This window comes from Styela clava, chromosome 8 (assembly GCF_964204865.1).
Source record: "Styela clava chromosome 8, kaStyClav1.hap1.2, whole genome shotgun sequence".
Classification (NCBI taxonomy): Eukaryota; Metazoa; Chordata; class Ascidiacea; order Stolidobranchia; family Styelidae; genus Styela; species Styela clava.
This window is the reverse complement of record NC_135257.1, coordinates 12,254,679-12,269,659: the sequence shown is the minus strand read 5'-3', so window position 1 is coordinate 12,269,659 and position 14,981 is coordinate 12,254,679. Positions and strand designations below refer to the sequence as shown.

The 14,981-nt window shown below is 36.0% G+C and overlaps 1 protein-coding gene across 1 annotated transcript; it reads left to right on the top strand.

Moving 5' to 3' along the window:
* The first annotated feature begins 7,885 nt into the window (after window positions 1-7,885).
* On the top strand, window positions 7,886-14,981 carry LOC120346434 (Na(+)/citrate cotransporter-like). The gene is made up of 14 exons (XM_039416172.2): window positions 7,886-8,085; window positions 8,351-8,479; window positions 9,294-9,430; window positions 10,026-10,152; window positions 10,359-10,401; window positions 10,546-10,661; window positions 10,980-11,134; window positions 11,480-11,602; window positions 12,072-12,161; window positions 12,535-12,639; window positions 12,941-13,175; window positions 13,798-13,906; window positions 14,293-14,486; window positions 14,606-14,981. The coding sequence occupies exons 1-14, from the start codon at window positions 7,978-7,980 to the stop codon at window positions 14,771-14,773; spliced, it is 1,839 nt and encodes a 612-aa protein (XP_039272106.2). The 5' UTR covers window positions 7,886-7,977; the 3' UTR covers window positions 14,774-14,981.

Sequence of the window (14,981 nt, the reverse complement as noted above, 5' to 3'; positions counted from 1 at the left end):
CAAAGACTGGTTGCGCCTATTCCACTATTCGATTACATGCGTGTAGAACAATTATATCAAACTGTTACGATAGTTTAGTGTTACGTCAGAGGTTCCCAACCGCTGGTCCGCGAGAAATTTCGTTCAAACTGTTACGATAGTTTAGTGTTACGTCAGAGGTTCCCAACCGCTGGTCCGCGAGAAATTTCGTTGTTTTGTTATTCTCATGCCGCCTCAATCGCTTTACCGAAGACGAGGTTGCGTTTGTTTATTAGGCCATTCCTCTTTCGCCGTCATATTGCGACATCTTGGCGCCGAGTAATTACACTTTTCGCTTTTTCGGCTCCGATTCATCGCGAATGCGCTCCATCTTATCTCGCAAGATTCAGAAACATAAAAATCCGCACGAGTCCTTTTTCTGTTCTGCGTGCTTTTCTGAATTAATAGGACCATCCATATAAAACGCTATGCATATTTCTTTGTTTAAACAAGAAAACAGCCAAGAACAATATAATATTCCAGTAAGATATGAAGTTGTTGCGACTCTGCAGGTGATCACAAGACGTGCAAAAACACATAGTCTGCCTAGTTATTTTCCAGTCTTTTGTGCATACACAGTAGGATTTTGAGCCTGATGCCAAGTTACCGACGACTTTGTCATTGTAATGTAAATTCATTTCGTTTGAGGCGTCGATCAACTGCGGAGGGATTAACATGTTGAAACGACCAGATGAAAGGGAAAAAGCTTGATTAAATTTTTGATTCTACCTTACTGTCCAGATTTAAAAAAATAACCACTGTCACAATTTTGGATATCTCTTGATAACGAATACCCATCGCTAAGTAATCGAGCAATCAAACTTTTGTCCGTATTTTCAGCCAGGTACAAATGCGTTCTGCGAAAAAACATCCTCATCACTAGCTTTAATTAAAACAATGCAAACAAATGAGCTACAGCCGCTGCAGAGCTACGTGCTGCAGAAACTTCTTTGAGGCATCATATATTGGAAACGAAACAGCAGCAAAATTCTCACCAAATTCAATTGTGTTTGTTCATGATTTGGCATGTACATGTTTTTTAGGTGAGATGTTTTATGCCTGCATTTCTTACGCATAATGGGTGCCCAGCACTGCATTTCATTACACAAATATATGATATTATTTTATGTTCACCCATTTCAATTTTTTACCCGCACTAGTTTTTCTTCGTGTAAAATGTTTTAAGTGTGCCTTTTTTTGTCTAGAAGCATATTGAGTGCCCGACATTGCATTATATTACGCAAATATATGTTATTATTTTCTGTTCCACTCTTTTCAATTTTTTTGCCGGTCAGTGTGTACATTTAATTTAATTTTACCCGTCCACCACGGTAGAAAGGTCGGGAACCGCTGATCTACGTTATAAAGTAACTCCCGAAGAATCGGAATCGAAAATTCCCGTGTTACGGCTTCTAAAACATGCGCCGACTAAAGTGGGCCATGGTGTCAGCGTCTCCTTGTTCGCTGAATTGAAAAGCAGATGAAATCAAACAAACGAGAATTAAATCATCATGATTTGCTGAATAAATTCAATTCAGAAAATATAAGTTGAATATAGCGCGAGTTATGAAAAAAATGACTAAAGTAGTCAGTTGTGCTCTGAAACGTCATACACCACTAGTTAAAATGACCCCGTTTTTCATCGGTTCTTTTAGCACTGAATGCCACTTGAAATTATTTTCAAGATATCGCCGTTAGAAAAATTCCAAGGTCTGCCTTAAAATCTCGTAGAGCACAATTAGCAATTGCGCTAAGTATTCAATTCATGACCGATACGGGCGTAATTAAAATGTCTTGCTTTATTAATTTAATTGTGTTCAATGTAACCTGCTGTTCCGTCGACTGAAAATATAAAAGCATTACAAATGCTGCGATTTAAAATGTTTGAAAAGCATTTGGAGTAGGTGTATTATCTTCTTTTACCGTGCAAATACCCTTTAAGTAGACTTTAAAAGCTTCAAGAGGATGACCCGCCACTTTACGACGGAATTACGCCACGGAGAATCATATATATACTGCTCTTCGTGAGTTGGGCGAGGCCGATGAAGCTACTACCGAGGCCTTCCGTACCTGCATCAAGTCCTCCACTAGGGGTTCTGGAGAGTTTGCTGCAAACTTCTCGACAGTTTTGGCTATTCTTCTCGTAGCCGATTTGCGACCCTGTTTTCTGTTTATTCTTCGGCTTTTAATACAATTAGTCGCGCTCCTCTGGTTGATTTCCGAGTAGAGTTAAAATCTGAAGCCCGAGCCCGACCCGACCCGAAATTCGGGCCTGAAATGTCAATCACTACGTTCGGGTCGGGCTTCTCTACCGTCGACTTTTTTTAAAATGAGGCGTTTCAGTCCTGTTTTGGCGCGAGAGACCGTGGTCTGCAAAAAACAGAAGTTGCCTCATCAACACGACACATACTGTACTAAACTCATTCAATGACAATTCAATTAACTCCTAAATATAATACCAAATTTCGCGTTTGCTTCGGGCACGGGCCTGCAAATCCAGTTAATTAGTCAGGCTCGGGTCGGGTTTGATACCCACGGGCCCGGGTCGGGCTGGAATTTTTGGGCCCGACCTCTATTTCCGAGATCGTTTAAGAACTTAGCTCACCGAAATGAGTGTCCCGGTCCAATGATAGTAAATTCTGTTGCTTGCATTTTGTTCCCCGCAGAATACTTGCCTCCACAATATCAAACCTAAAGATTAGCTTGGACACAATAAAACCATACTTCACGCGTGAATTATATCACAGAAATTCATTATATATAATTTCACCATCGATACAGAAAGGTGAGCAGTGAATATTATTCTGTTGTGTATTCTTCAAATCTCAAACCCATCGCCTGGTCGGCCAACCCTATTAATCATTTTTCCAATTTCTTTTTCTGAGTAGCTTGCTGGACAGGTCAGCCATATCTGGCGTTGAAGCGCATCACCCAACTTTGAATGTGCGGATACGCCAGGTTTCGTGCCGACCTTCCACCTATTTGTTACAAATCTATTTCGTTAGGGAGCTATCCAAAGTTAGATTAATCGTAAGTTTTCTTCACATTGAAATGTTCTCGTTATACTACATTTTCAATTTGTTTTCTTTATTTAGTTATTACTTTCATTTCCAGTTGTGGTGACCTATGTCCAAGTAATTTGAGTTCCGAGATATTCAAGTTTGCATATCCTTGGGTAATGTCGATTTTATTACATTTTTTGTCGTATTTTAACTCAGCATTTGCCTCAATTTCAATATATCATACATACCTTTTATGTTTATCTTACTTATATAATAGGTTTCAGCAAATTTCATCTTATTTGTCTACTTTTATTGCCGTATTCTCACTACTTTGTCTTTCTTTCACACAAAACCCAATTTTTATATTTGGGTTTCCATTCAACGTTTTACTTTTTTCTAACGGGCCTTTATGAATGTCAGTGTCCTTTTACTTAACCATTAATCCTTCATTAAAACATTGGGTCGTCTTGAAGCAAGAGAGCACCATTCTCTTTAGCGGGCTTTTTCGTACCGTTTATGCGGCAATAAATTGGCGATTTTTTGAATTCACATTCGAGTTTGGGCTGGCATGTAGGGAACACGGTTAGTTATATACTACCAATGCCTTTTGCTTGAATCATTCTAACTATATATTTAATTATCAGCAATAACTCGTCTGTTTTTATAAGCTTGAATTCAACGGAGTATACGGTAGATCAGAAACACTGGAATAAGATACGGGTCAATTTTTCAAGAGAGTTAAATAACATAGGAGGCACAAGCCTAAAATTTCTATGAAAGCAGAGCAGTGTTAAAGTAATCACGAAATCCAATCTTTTATGCTACGCTATATTCACTAGGTTTTTATTTAAAGTATGATAGGTTTGTGGTCGTGCCTATATGCAAAGTCAAAAAAGAGTTTTCAGAGTAAGTTCTTCGTCAAATGAAGAACTTTTTCAGAAAGTGATTCTGAGTTAAAACTTATCCCACTTTATATGATGGGAATAAAATCGTTTCAACGTGGGTTGTCCCTATCATTTGTACATTTGGGAATAGTAATACAATGCGTCACTCACTTATCATATAAACCGATGGGATGGAGGTAACATCAACTTGCTTTGGATCGATTTACATCATTTTTCCCATGAAAGTGTTTCTTTCTGAACTGTACTGAACAATGTGAACATCAGTCAAACTGCAATGTTGCAAACGTCAATATGCGGATACATAGATTAATTGCTTGGTGCGCTACAGCTTTCCTGTAGCTACAATGGCGGTCTTTTGCGAAACCGTTAAAATTGAGCCTAGACAGTGGTTGTTTTTGAATCCTACTTGTAAAGTTGTAAGTCAAACTGCAATGTTGCCAAACATAAACATGCGGATACAGAGATTAATTGCTTGGTGCGCTCTGCCTTCATGCAGACTCACTTGAACAGCAGTTGAAATTTAGCCTGGAAAGGGGTTGTAAGTAAGTATAACATGGTGACCGTACATTTGAACCCACGTACATTTGAACCCATGTGTATATCAACGGGTTCAATCTATATGCGGGTGCTAAAACCCATGGGTTAGGGTTAGTGTGGGTTCAACTATCCGAAAAACAAAAAAAATTCCATAGGTGCAATAGCATACAGGTGCAATTGCCATGGGTTCAAATGTACGTGGGTTCAAATGTAATGGAACCGTATAACATAGGTATAACATCCTGCATAACGCAAGAAAACAATATAATTCATAAGCTTTTTCTAGCCGATATGCGACGTTTACGCTCCTTCGTGCTTAACTTTATTCACGTTTTTTACGAATACCCAATAATTAGTATAATATAAGTTAGAACTTATTTTTAAGAAGAGTACGTATGAGAGAATTGCAAGGCAATCCGCATAATCGATCTACCCGATAAAAAACGGCCCGGTTATGGGGCCAAAAACTTTTGCATCGATGAAACTATATTCATTTGTTGGAAATACACAAGCAGCTGAAAATTCGATTCGACTGAAATCATCGAATAAGAATATTGTGGAAAATATTATTGTCAAGATTTGTTGTTGTCAAGATTAGGCCTGTGTTACGCATTGATCCAAATATTCATCAGACGGACGAATGGCCTTTGTTGAACAGTATACACTACAGTTATATTTTCCGGCATGGTGCTTGTAATTGCAATATCTGCAATTGGCCTTCTTGCCCGACCTCGATATTTCTTGAATTTCTTCATTGGTCTTTTTCCTCTTCTTCTATGGCAGGGGTGGCCCCCTGCTTTCGACAAAAATCTCCAAAATAGCTCGCGACCGACTAATCGGTAATAAGCACAAAATAATACACAAAAACGAATGGGTACTAAATATGCAGATAACTACACACGCACTCATGCAAAAATTAGTTTGCTGCCAATAACGTCGGCTCTGTGTGCGCATTCTTAATGAAATCGTCACTAAAATTTGTATTCTATGTTCCAATTAATTAGTTAATTTGATTATGTAATTGTACCCGGAGTAAATATACCATCATTTATTTAAGATTTATTCAAATAATACAATAAGAGCTAAGGCCTGCCTACCTTTTAGTCGTGAGTGTTGAAAATTTCTCAAAAAACTTGCCAAGTATAAACAGCGAAAAATAAGTATTCTCAAACGATACATGTTACATGACTGATCAAACTTCAGTATCTCATTTACAGTTTTCTTCCAAGTCCGATTCTTCGATCGCTTGGATTTAAAAAAAATGTGCATTCTGATGTTACTGCTACCGTTGCGAATAAAATTTATCATGCGATTTTTGGAGGGAGACAATAACTTTTGCATACTGCAGAAGGTATTGTAAGATTGTTTTTAGGCAATACACGCGATATTTCCGCAAGCTTTTATATCAAGGCTATCTGGAGGTTTACACAACCTTCGGCCACTACGCTTATGCTTTATTTAATTATTTCATTGGTCTATGTTTTGCTCGATAGTGTCTTTTCAATTTGCGCTTGGTTTCGAGTTAGACTCAAACTTTGCTATTCCGTTCTGCATCAAGGTATGCAGATCCATCAACTTGAACTTATATTTGGTATGTGACGTCACATTTGTTTGTGAGGAAAGATAACGGGAGTTAAAATCCAAACTTAATTACGACGCGGTGAGGTATAAAATGTACTTTCTATGAGTTTGAAAATAGTTAAACATGTAAGTTTGCAATCACATAAAAGCGATGTCATATCAGAATTTAATAAGAAGATTATAAAATACACATCACAGTTAGTGCTTAAACAAGGTTCCTCAATATATAAAGGTATTCAAAATTAGATGGAGGAAGAATTGATGTGATGAAATCACGAATAACATTGACATAAATTAGAACTTAGCGATGAGAGAGAGATTTATTTGTTGCCACAAAACAAAGTCAACTCTATTAGAACAAAAGCCATTAAAGAAAATAATTTGACAGTAATTAACAGTGATTGATTGTTGTTTTGTGCTGGACGGTGTGTAGGACCGATGCCTGGACTTAGCTACGACAAATCGATCATTCTATTAACTCTTTCCGGGGTTGAAGCGCAACATTTTTGAGAGATCGTATATATTCATTCGCATGTGCTGCATCCGTCATTTGAAAACTGCATAATTATTTGAGGAATTTCTTTTCATTGTAAAACTATATAATAATAACATTATGCGTGTGTAGCGTGCTGCACTATTTGAAGTTCGAATCTGTAATGGAAAGTTTAATTTTGCAGTGATGGAAATTTATTGTATACAGGATTTAGGTATACAGTTGTAAATCAGTAAATATAGTAATTGCACGAGAAAGCATTGCATTGGTAGTTTGTTTTAGATATATATATATATGTATAGTTTACCGACGGGGAGGCCAACTGAATTTTCGAAGCTCGCTATTACATACTCATTATTTTATTGTCTGGGTTGCGATTGGGAAGTGAGCCCGCTCATAAAACAGTGATGAATGCAACTCAGTTACTGTGATCTTGTCTGAACAAATATTCATTGCAAACATAATCTTGTTTCAAACAATGAGCTTTACAGTTAAATTGGCTCCAGTTCGTAATATCAAATGTTATTTGCTTATGCATCCATGAAATATTATTTATTGTGACATTATAGTTCTCTTGAGCATAGAAAAACTTTTCGAAAATGACATTTCAAGATTTAGTCTGTTATTAAGATGAAGAGTATCAAGGTTATGGCATGTACAATGAGTTTTTTGAAAAAAAACTTAAAAGTGGATTTTCTAACAGAAGTAGAAAAAATTGTTTGTTACAAAGGTTCAACAGCAATATTCCAGTATTAAAACTAAATTATCACAATAGGCGTTTTTAAAATGTTGGAAACATAGATGCGCAATTATCATATACTTGATGAAATTTCACACATCGTAATTGAATTTGTTTTTATTTATTTGGTCGGAATATATAATGTTCAGCTTTTAGGATAAAAACGCGTAAAACAGACAGTCATTCAATTAAAAAAATAGATTGGAAATAAGAGAGTCGTAGGAAAGTCTACTTTCAGATTTTCTATATTGGAAGCAATTTTCTTTTCCTATAATCAGCACTATAGTAGTAAAATGCTATCTTGCCGATGGAAAATAATATAATTTTAAGTTTTGCACGTGGACTATAACTTTGGTATATGGAAACATGACAAAACTAGCGTTTCAGACACTGCAGCTTTTCATGTTGGCATGATTTGCTCATGGCTATCAGGATGCTTTAGTTAGACTCTATTCTACGGCCTCTTTTGTGGCTATCATAGCTCCACGTCTTCTTAATTTAGTATTTCTCATTATTTTTGAACGGACATTCCCCGTCGAACCGGTGCTGGTAAATATAAATGACGCTAAAAGTTAGCTAAAGATATATGCTATGGAGTTTTGTTCAGGAAACTTTCAATATAATTATCTTCATATATAATATTTTGCTGTTATTTTTATAAAGCGAGCATCGGGTGGGCACCAAAAGCCTATATATTCTAATATGTCTTTGTCGTACTTTTTCTCGTCGTTATGGAGGTTTCGCAAAAGTGCAATTCTTCTTTTGACTCCGATACTTCTTCTTCCAATGCTCATACTTGGGAATTCGAAGGTAAGACGATAATGTAAGTCAATAAAGACTATACCAAATACTGGTATTCACATCGAGTAGGCAGACTTACACAATCCAAAAACAAAAGCTTGAAATAACTCTAAAACTGCTAGTTAAGTCTATTTAATCACTATTATTTAATAATGTGTCCAATTACACTATTTTGAAATGGTTCACTTTCGTCAAAACTGATAAAATAAATCAATTAATTTGTAATGTCATGTGCCTGACGATATTTTTATAACTGAATACAATTTTCATCCAGGTGTCAAGTTGCGGATACGTGATTTGCATTATGTCTGTTTACTGGACGACTGAAGCATGTCCACTTGTTGTGACGTCACTAATTCCATTGTTACTGTTCCCGCTTTTTGGAATCCAGACAGCAGATGAGGTAACAGCTAACTTTGTTTAATTCCAAAGGTACAATGGCCATAGTTTAGTTACTGGAGCACGGGTGCAAAGTGTCAAAATATGATTGATCGGTTGACCGTGGCGTTGATTACAAAATAGTGTAGTATTTCTGTTTTGTGCGTTTACATTTATAGGTATTTTTGTGAATTTGCAAATTTCAACTTTGATTTAGTATTGTGCCAAAAATATCATTCGCCATATGAAGCGTATATTAAAATCCAAATATTTCCCACAATCGGCGGCAATTTTGTGGAGTGAATGTTGAATGTAATTTAGCTATTAGCACGTACGCGGCGCTAAAAGTCGTTTTTAGTTTTACTTTGAATTGTTATAAATCTTAAACATAAAAACAACTTCATATTTGCATCCAACATTGCCAAACTACAAAAATTATCACCGTCTACAGCAGAACAGATTCTAATATAAAATACTTATAAATTACGATGATTTTATTGCTTTTTGCTCTGAAAATGGCGTTTTTTTATTACCCTTTACTATTAAACCATAATTTTTTGACAGTGAAGTGAATATATTGTGTCAAAATTTTACGATTATTTATTTTATCCAATTTGACATTTGAGAACATCACCGCACGCAGTAATATAGTTATGCACACAATTTACTGCGCTGTATAGTATCGGCTTTGTTCACATTACCTTGATTTTAGCTAAAACGAGACACAATTTTTGTGACATAAATATCCCACCGACTCAACTGTTTTTCTCTTATAAAGTAATTTTTGTTTTGTACTTGAATGCGCTTGTCTCACATATTCAACGTTGTTATGTATCAAGGTTTCGATGAGTTACACGCGTCACACTTGTTTTCTCTTTCTGGGAACGTTCATCCTTTGCATTGCAATAGAAGAGTGGAATTTGCATAGAAGATTTTCTCTTCGAGTTTTGCTCCTTTTCGGATCTAAGCCATGCTGGTGAGCTACGGCCGATTTCCCTAATCTAATACAACTTTCAAACCATTCAATATACGTTTTTTAAAAACTATAATAAAAAATGGCCGGACCTCCTGAAGTATCCGCACCAAGATGGCGCACAACCTGAACTCAGGTTGTGTACCAGGTTAAGTAAGGTTCAGGTTATGCAACATCTTGGTGCACATACTTCAGGAGTACCAAATGACCTACTTGGTGCACCGGGTAAAGTAAAGGCAAGTGATAACCAAACCGTGATTTACTTGTGCTTGGAATTAAATTTGGATCTGGATGACGATAATCAATTTTAAATCAAAGACTGAATTTTGTTATGTCTACAATTAGGGGGTTCGGATATCCACAACAAGGTACTCCTGAAGTATGCGCACCAAGATGTCGCATAACCTGTACCCTAACCTGGTACACAACCTGAGTTCAGGTTGTGCATCATCTTGGTGCGCATACTTCAGGAGGGCCCACAAAAGATTTATCTATTATTTTCACTAAATACCATTTTTTTGAGAATTTTTTCTGAACGAACTTTGTTTACAACGAATGGAAATTACTGGTTAGATACTGTTATTGATTTCTTTTCAAGGATTATGTTAGGAATGATGTTTATCACTGGATTCCTGTCTATGTGGTTGAGCAACACTTCGACATGTGCTCTCATGCATCCGATTACTGTTGCTATATGTAGAGAGATTTCAACAGCAGAAAAGAACGTAAGTTGCAGATAATTCTCGACTGGTATAAAATAGTTTGACATTATATCTATGTGCATAACTGACATGCAGTAAAACAGTTTGGCTATGCCCATCATTTAGGTTTTCGCTTTATGATGTAGTCAGGAACGTTAGCATGAAAAAGCAAATTCCAAAACTATTAACGATGTCATCAAATCCCAAATAACATATTCTTACTTTTACAGAGACAGGAGCCACATAAGAATAAGAAGAATAAAGACGTGTCCGGTAAGTTATCTCTCTTGTTGTGTGACATTGTTAATCAAAAGTACTCGGAACATCAGGTAGAATATAAGTAATTTTTTTATTTTTCAATAAAACTATCTTTGAGGGGGCTATATATCACTATATATCAATTATATATCTTTGCAGACAACGTGTTGGAAGTTTCCGATAACACGGAAGACATGTATAATAATCCAGAAGTCACACAGTTTATCAGTAAAAACAACAACGACGATAAACTGAAAGTTCAGGAGGATAATGAGGTAGCACGTATCATTCTAATGCAGTAATATCCATTTTTGCTATTATACATCTTATCCAAATTTTTGTTTGACCAACTGCTGTCATATTAAATGTGTGGACAGGCTTAAAGTTATAGTTTTATGCTTTTTAAAAATATACAGCATCGTATTGATTAAATCGGGTTTTGCCATAAAGATTATTATGAGTTATGAGACAATAACGATTGGTACAATGTAATATTCGCAATTTGACAGTTATACTCCGTTCGGGCTTTTTTATCCGAACTCCTCGCAATAATATTTTCAAATTTCTTTCAATTTGGTTTGATCTGATTTCAGTTAGAAGAAGAATCTTCAACAAAAATAGATGGCAAATCGACCAATTTAGAAAAATCAATGCTACTCGCGGTGACATACGCTTCTACCTTGGGAGGTATATGTACTATAGTTGGAACACCAACGAACCTTGTGGCTATTGGAATTTTTATAGCAACGTAAGAATTATTAGCTTCTGCAAATTTTATGCTAAACCACACAGTCTATAATGGAACGGGTAAACAACGAAGCATTGCTGTTGAAAGAAGACGAGGGAAAAACATCCTTGCAAATATAATATTTATACACTTGAAATATGCATGTGAAATATCCAGCTTGTCGTATAATTTTTGCGGCCCGTTTCGAAGACAAGAAGCGAAAGCAAATATACAGTTACGATTCGCAGAGCCCAAGTTCAGAATACTCGTACACTTATAGATATATTATATGTCTGCAATCAAAAATTATTTCGTAAAAAACAACTAAAACTTGTCAAACAACACTATCATTGCTTATTTTTTCAGTTTTGGAGAAGAATCGGGACAAGACTTGAACTTCGTTTCGTGGTTCATATTCTGTCTTCCGATGACTATTATTTTGATAATCATCACATGGATTTGGGTGCTATGTCGGTTTCGAAGTCTTGGGTAAGCTATGATGCATTATATTTGGGATCCGGCGCTCCCGTAAAATGTGCATCAAGATGGCGGACACCAGAACATAGTATTTGTACCAGGTTAGGACATAATTTTATTTCAATTTTACTTCTATTACGAGTTCGGGAACTAGCCAAGTGACTCCCGTAGTATTAGTATTACATAAAATTATGGCCTAACACGGTACACATACTACGTTCCGGTGTCCGCCATCTTGGTTCACATACGACATGAGTACCTGGGAATGTTGGTTAAACTATTACTTCTAGAAATAAGAATTATGAGTCGGTGTGCATGAGAAAAACTATTGAAGGATATCTATATGGAATCGTTGCTAAAGAATATTCAGAATTACACAAACTAACCCAAATTCATCTTTGCGCTTTTCGGGTATATATATTGATAACCAACCAACTACATTCTATAATATTTGTTTCTATTTTCTTGATATTTATATCAGACAGTTGAGATCACGAAATACAAACACCACATCATCAAAGCGCATCAAGAAATTAATACAAGCCAACTATGACAAGTTGGCCCCTATGAGGTATGCGGTATATATAATAGTCTTTTGGAAACTTATTTGAATACATGAAATCAGAAAGTTGGGCAGAACACTTTTTTGTAAAGTACAAACATGTGGGTGAGGCCTACCGTTCCCGCCCCTGTCATATTCCGAAGGGTTGTTCATTTCATAAATTGTATAAGATAGGAACGGAAAGATTACAGTTGTTCTAACAATAATAGCTTCGAGGGCGTATATCTATATTTGGAGAATACTTTGTAGCCTAAAGATCACATAATGTTCACTTGGATAGACAACGTATACTTTACCTAATATATATGTATATACACATACGATAACTACGTACGAACCACATCTACGATAATTCTACCGTATTGCATTTTCTTTTGTTTAGTTTCGGTGAAATCTGTGTTGTGATTCATTTCCTTGTACTGATTCTACTATGGTTTCTTCGTGATCCGAAGATTATTCCTGGCTGGAGAGATTTATTCCCAAACGGGTAGGAATTTTTTAATTTTGTAGTATTACGTAATCCAGATAGCTGCCGATGCAGTATATATTTTATTGCATCAACAGACATGCATAGAATTATAATATATATACCTAACAATAAATTAAATTTGTTATAACATGATTAAAGCGATAAGCCACCACATTTTTATAATAATGTAAAACAAGACCAAACGCCATCATTCTAAAAAACATTATCATCGTCATAACATTTATAAAAATAGTTTATATATATATAGGGTGTTAGATGAGGAAAAAATACCACGTAGGCTATACAAATTTTACTCTAGATATGCAAAAGATTCTACAACTGCTGTATTGGTTGGAATGTGCGTCTTCTTATTCCCATCACAATCATCTTCCTTTACTTGGATATGGAAAAAACCGAAGACTGAGGGAAAAAAAGAATATTGTTTACCAACTACATCTCCCGCGTTATTATCTTGGAAAACATTTCAACAAAAATTTCCATGGGATGTGATGCTTCTGTTGGGTGCAGGATTTTCTTTGGCTGGAGCATGTGAGGTTAGCAAGTCTGACGAAAAGACAGTCAGTTTGGTGATTTTGACACTGTTGCCCGAAATAACGGCTGTTTGTATGCTCTGCTGGTATTGTAACATTTTGACACAATGCAAAAGAAATTCAGTCAAATAATAAAAAATATAACAAAGTATTTCATTATAATCGAGGAGGAACTATTAATTTGAATAGGAAAAGTTAAAGCATTGTCAAGATGTTTATCCTACATATTATCATATTATATCACGCACCGTCGCTTCAAACAATTCGGTCTCGTTCTGTCACAGTTTTATATTTATATGTAGCTTTATTACCAACCAAAATCTGACTTGAGCACGCATGTAGAACCATATATCGGCAATTCGGGGCTCCCGAAGTATGCGAACCAAGATGGCGGACATCGGAATGCAATATGTGTACTAGGTTAGGGTTAGGCCATAATTTTAGCTATAAATACTACGGGAGGCTCTTGGCTAGTCTTCGAACTGATAATAGGACTAAAATGAGGAAAATTGGAAAAATTTATCGCCTAACCCTAACCTGTTACCCATGTTACGTTCCGATGTCCGCCATCTTGGTTCGCATACTTCGGGAGCACCGGCAATTCTTATTTATTATTTTGCTCCAGAATTCCGGATTGTCAGAATGGTTTGGCCGTAACCTTACAGCGGGACTTCGAGGAACACCTGTGTGGATTGTGCTACTGGTGGTTTCGATTTCAATATCATTATTGACAGGTAAAAGAGGGTTTGTGCATCTAAGTTATGTTACATATATATATAATGTTATAAGCCTCTTAAATGTGCCGAGAACACAATTGCAAATATTATCATAATCTTTAGTATGCTCTGTTTGATATGCTGAAAAAATAATTTACAGGTATATATTTGTAAAAATGTGACTTCTTTTAATCAAAAACAAATGTGTGTTGCTTCCGTTAGCATTAACCAGCTTTTTCGTTAGCTTCAGAGTTTGGACTATTAGAATTTGAACAAATGTTCAATGGTATTCAACAAGCGCGTTGAAAATTTTCACTAGTAATTGTTCGGGCATGTTGTCAGATATATCCTTTTACAGTGTAGGAAAATATGACATTTCACTTACAATGTTTTCCATGTTACAGAATTCACAAGCAATGTGGCAACCACCAGCATATTTTTACCAATCATGATAGGATTATCCAGAGACCTGAGTATAAATCCAGTTTATATTTTACTCATTGCAACATTATCTTGCTCATTCGCATTCTCTTTGCCGATCGCAACTCCACCAAATGCTCTGGCATTCACATTCGGATCTTTGCGGGTAACGGATATGGTAAGTAGTAGTTTAAATAATATTTTCCCGCCAGCATAAAAATATATGTAATTTGTAATGCAGTCTATATGGGCTAAATAAATCCTCCGATTAATTTCGAAATGGCATTAATTTTTCAGGTGACAACAGGCTTGCCGCTAAATTTCATATGTGTCGGAATACTAAATGCTTTTATTCACATGACTGGCGTCTCAATATTTCATCTCGACGTTATTCCGGCCTGGGCTATGATGAATGGAACATATGTTGTCCCTCTTAATAGTACACTTACGCCGGGGCAGAACTAATTCATGACACTCGATTCCAAAAGTTTTGTCCAAAAACGATATCTTTGACTTTAAGCCCAGCACACGATAAACCGGTATAAAGAGTCTTTAGGTTTACAGTGGCCTAATTGAAATATAAATTCACTCACCTATGCCTCAACAAAAATATGATCTTATTATTTCATCGTGTGTAATTCAACAGAATTATATTATAAATATATATGCCTGC

Coding starts and splice junctions, on each gene's coding strand:
- LOC120346434 (XM_039416172.2), top strand. CDS start 7,978: ATGTCTTTGTCGTACTTTTTCTCGTCGTTATGGAGGTTTCGCAAAAGT. Junction 8,480..9,293: donor GAATCCAGACAGCAGATGAG/GTAACAGCTAAC, acceptor TTATGTATCAAG/GTTTCGATGAGTTACACGCG. Junction 10,402..10,545: donor GAAGAATAAAGACGTGTCCG/GTAAGTTATCTC, acceptor ATATCTTTGCAG/ACAACGTGTTGGAAGTTTCC.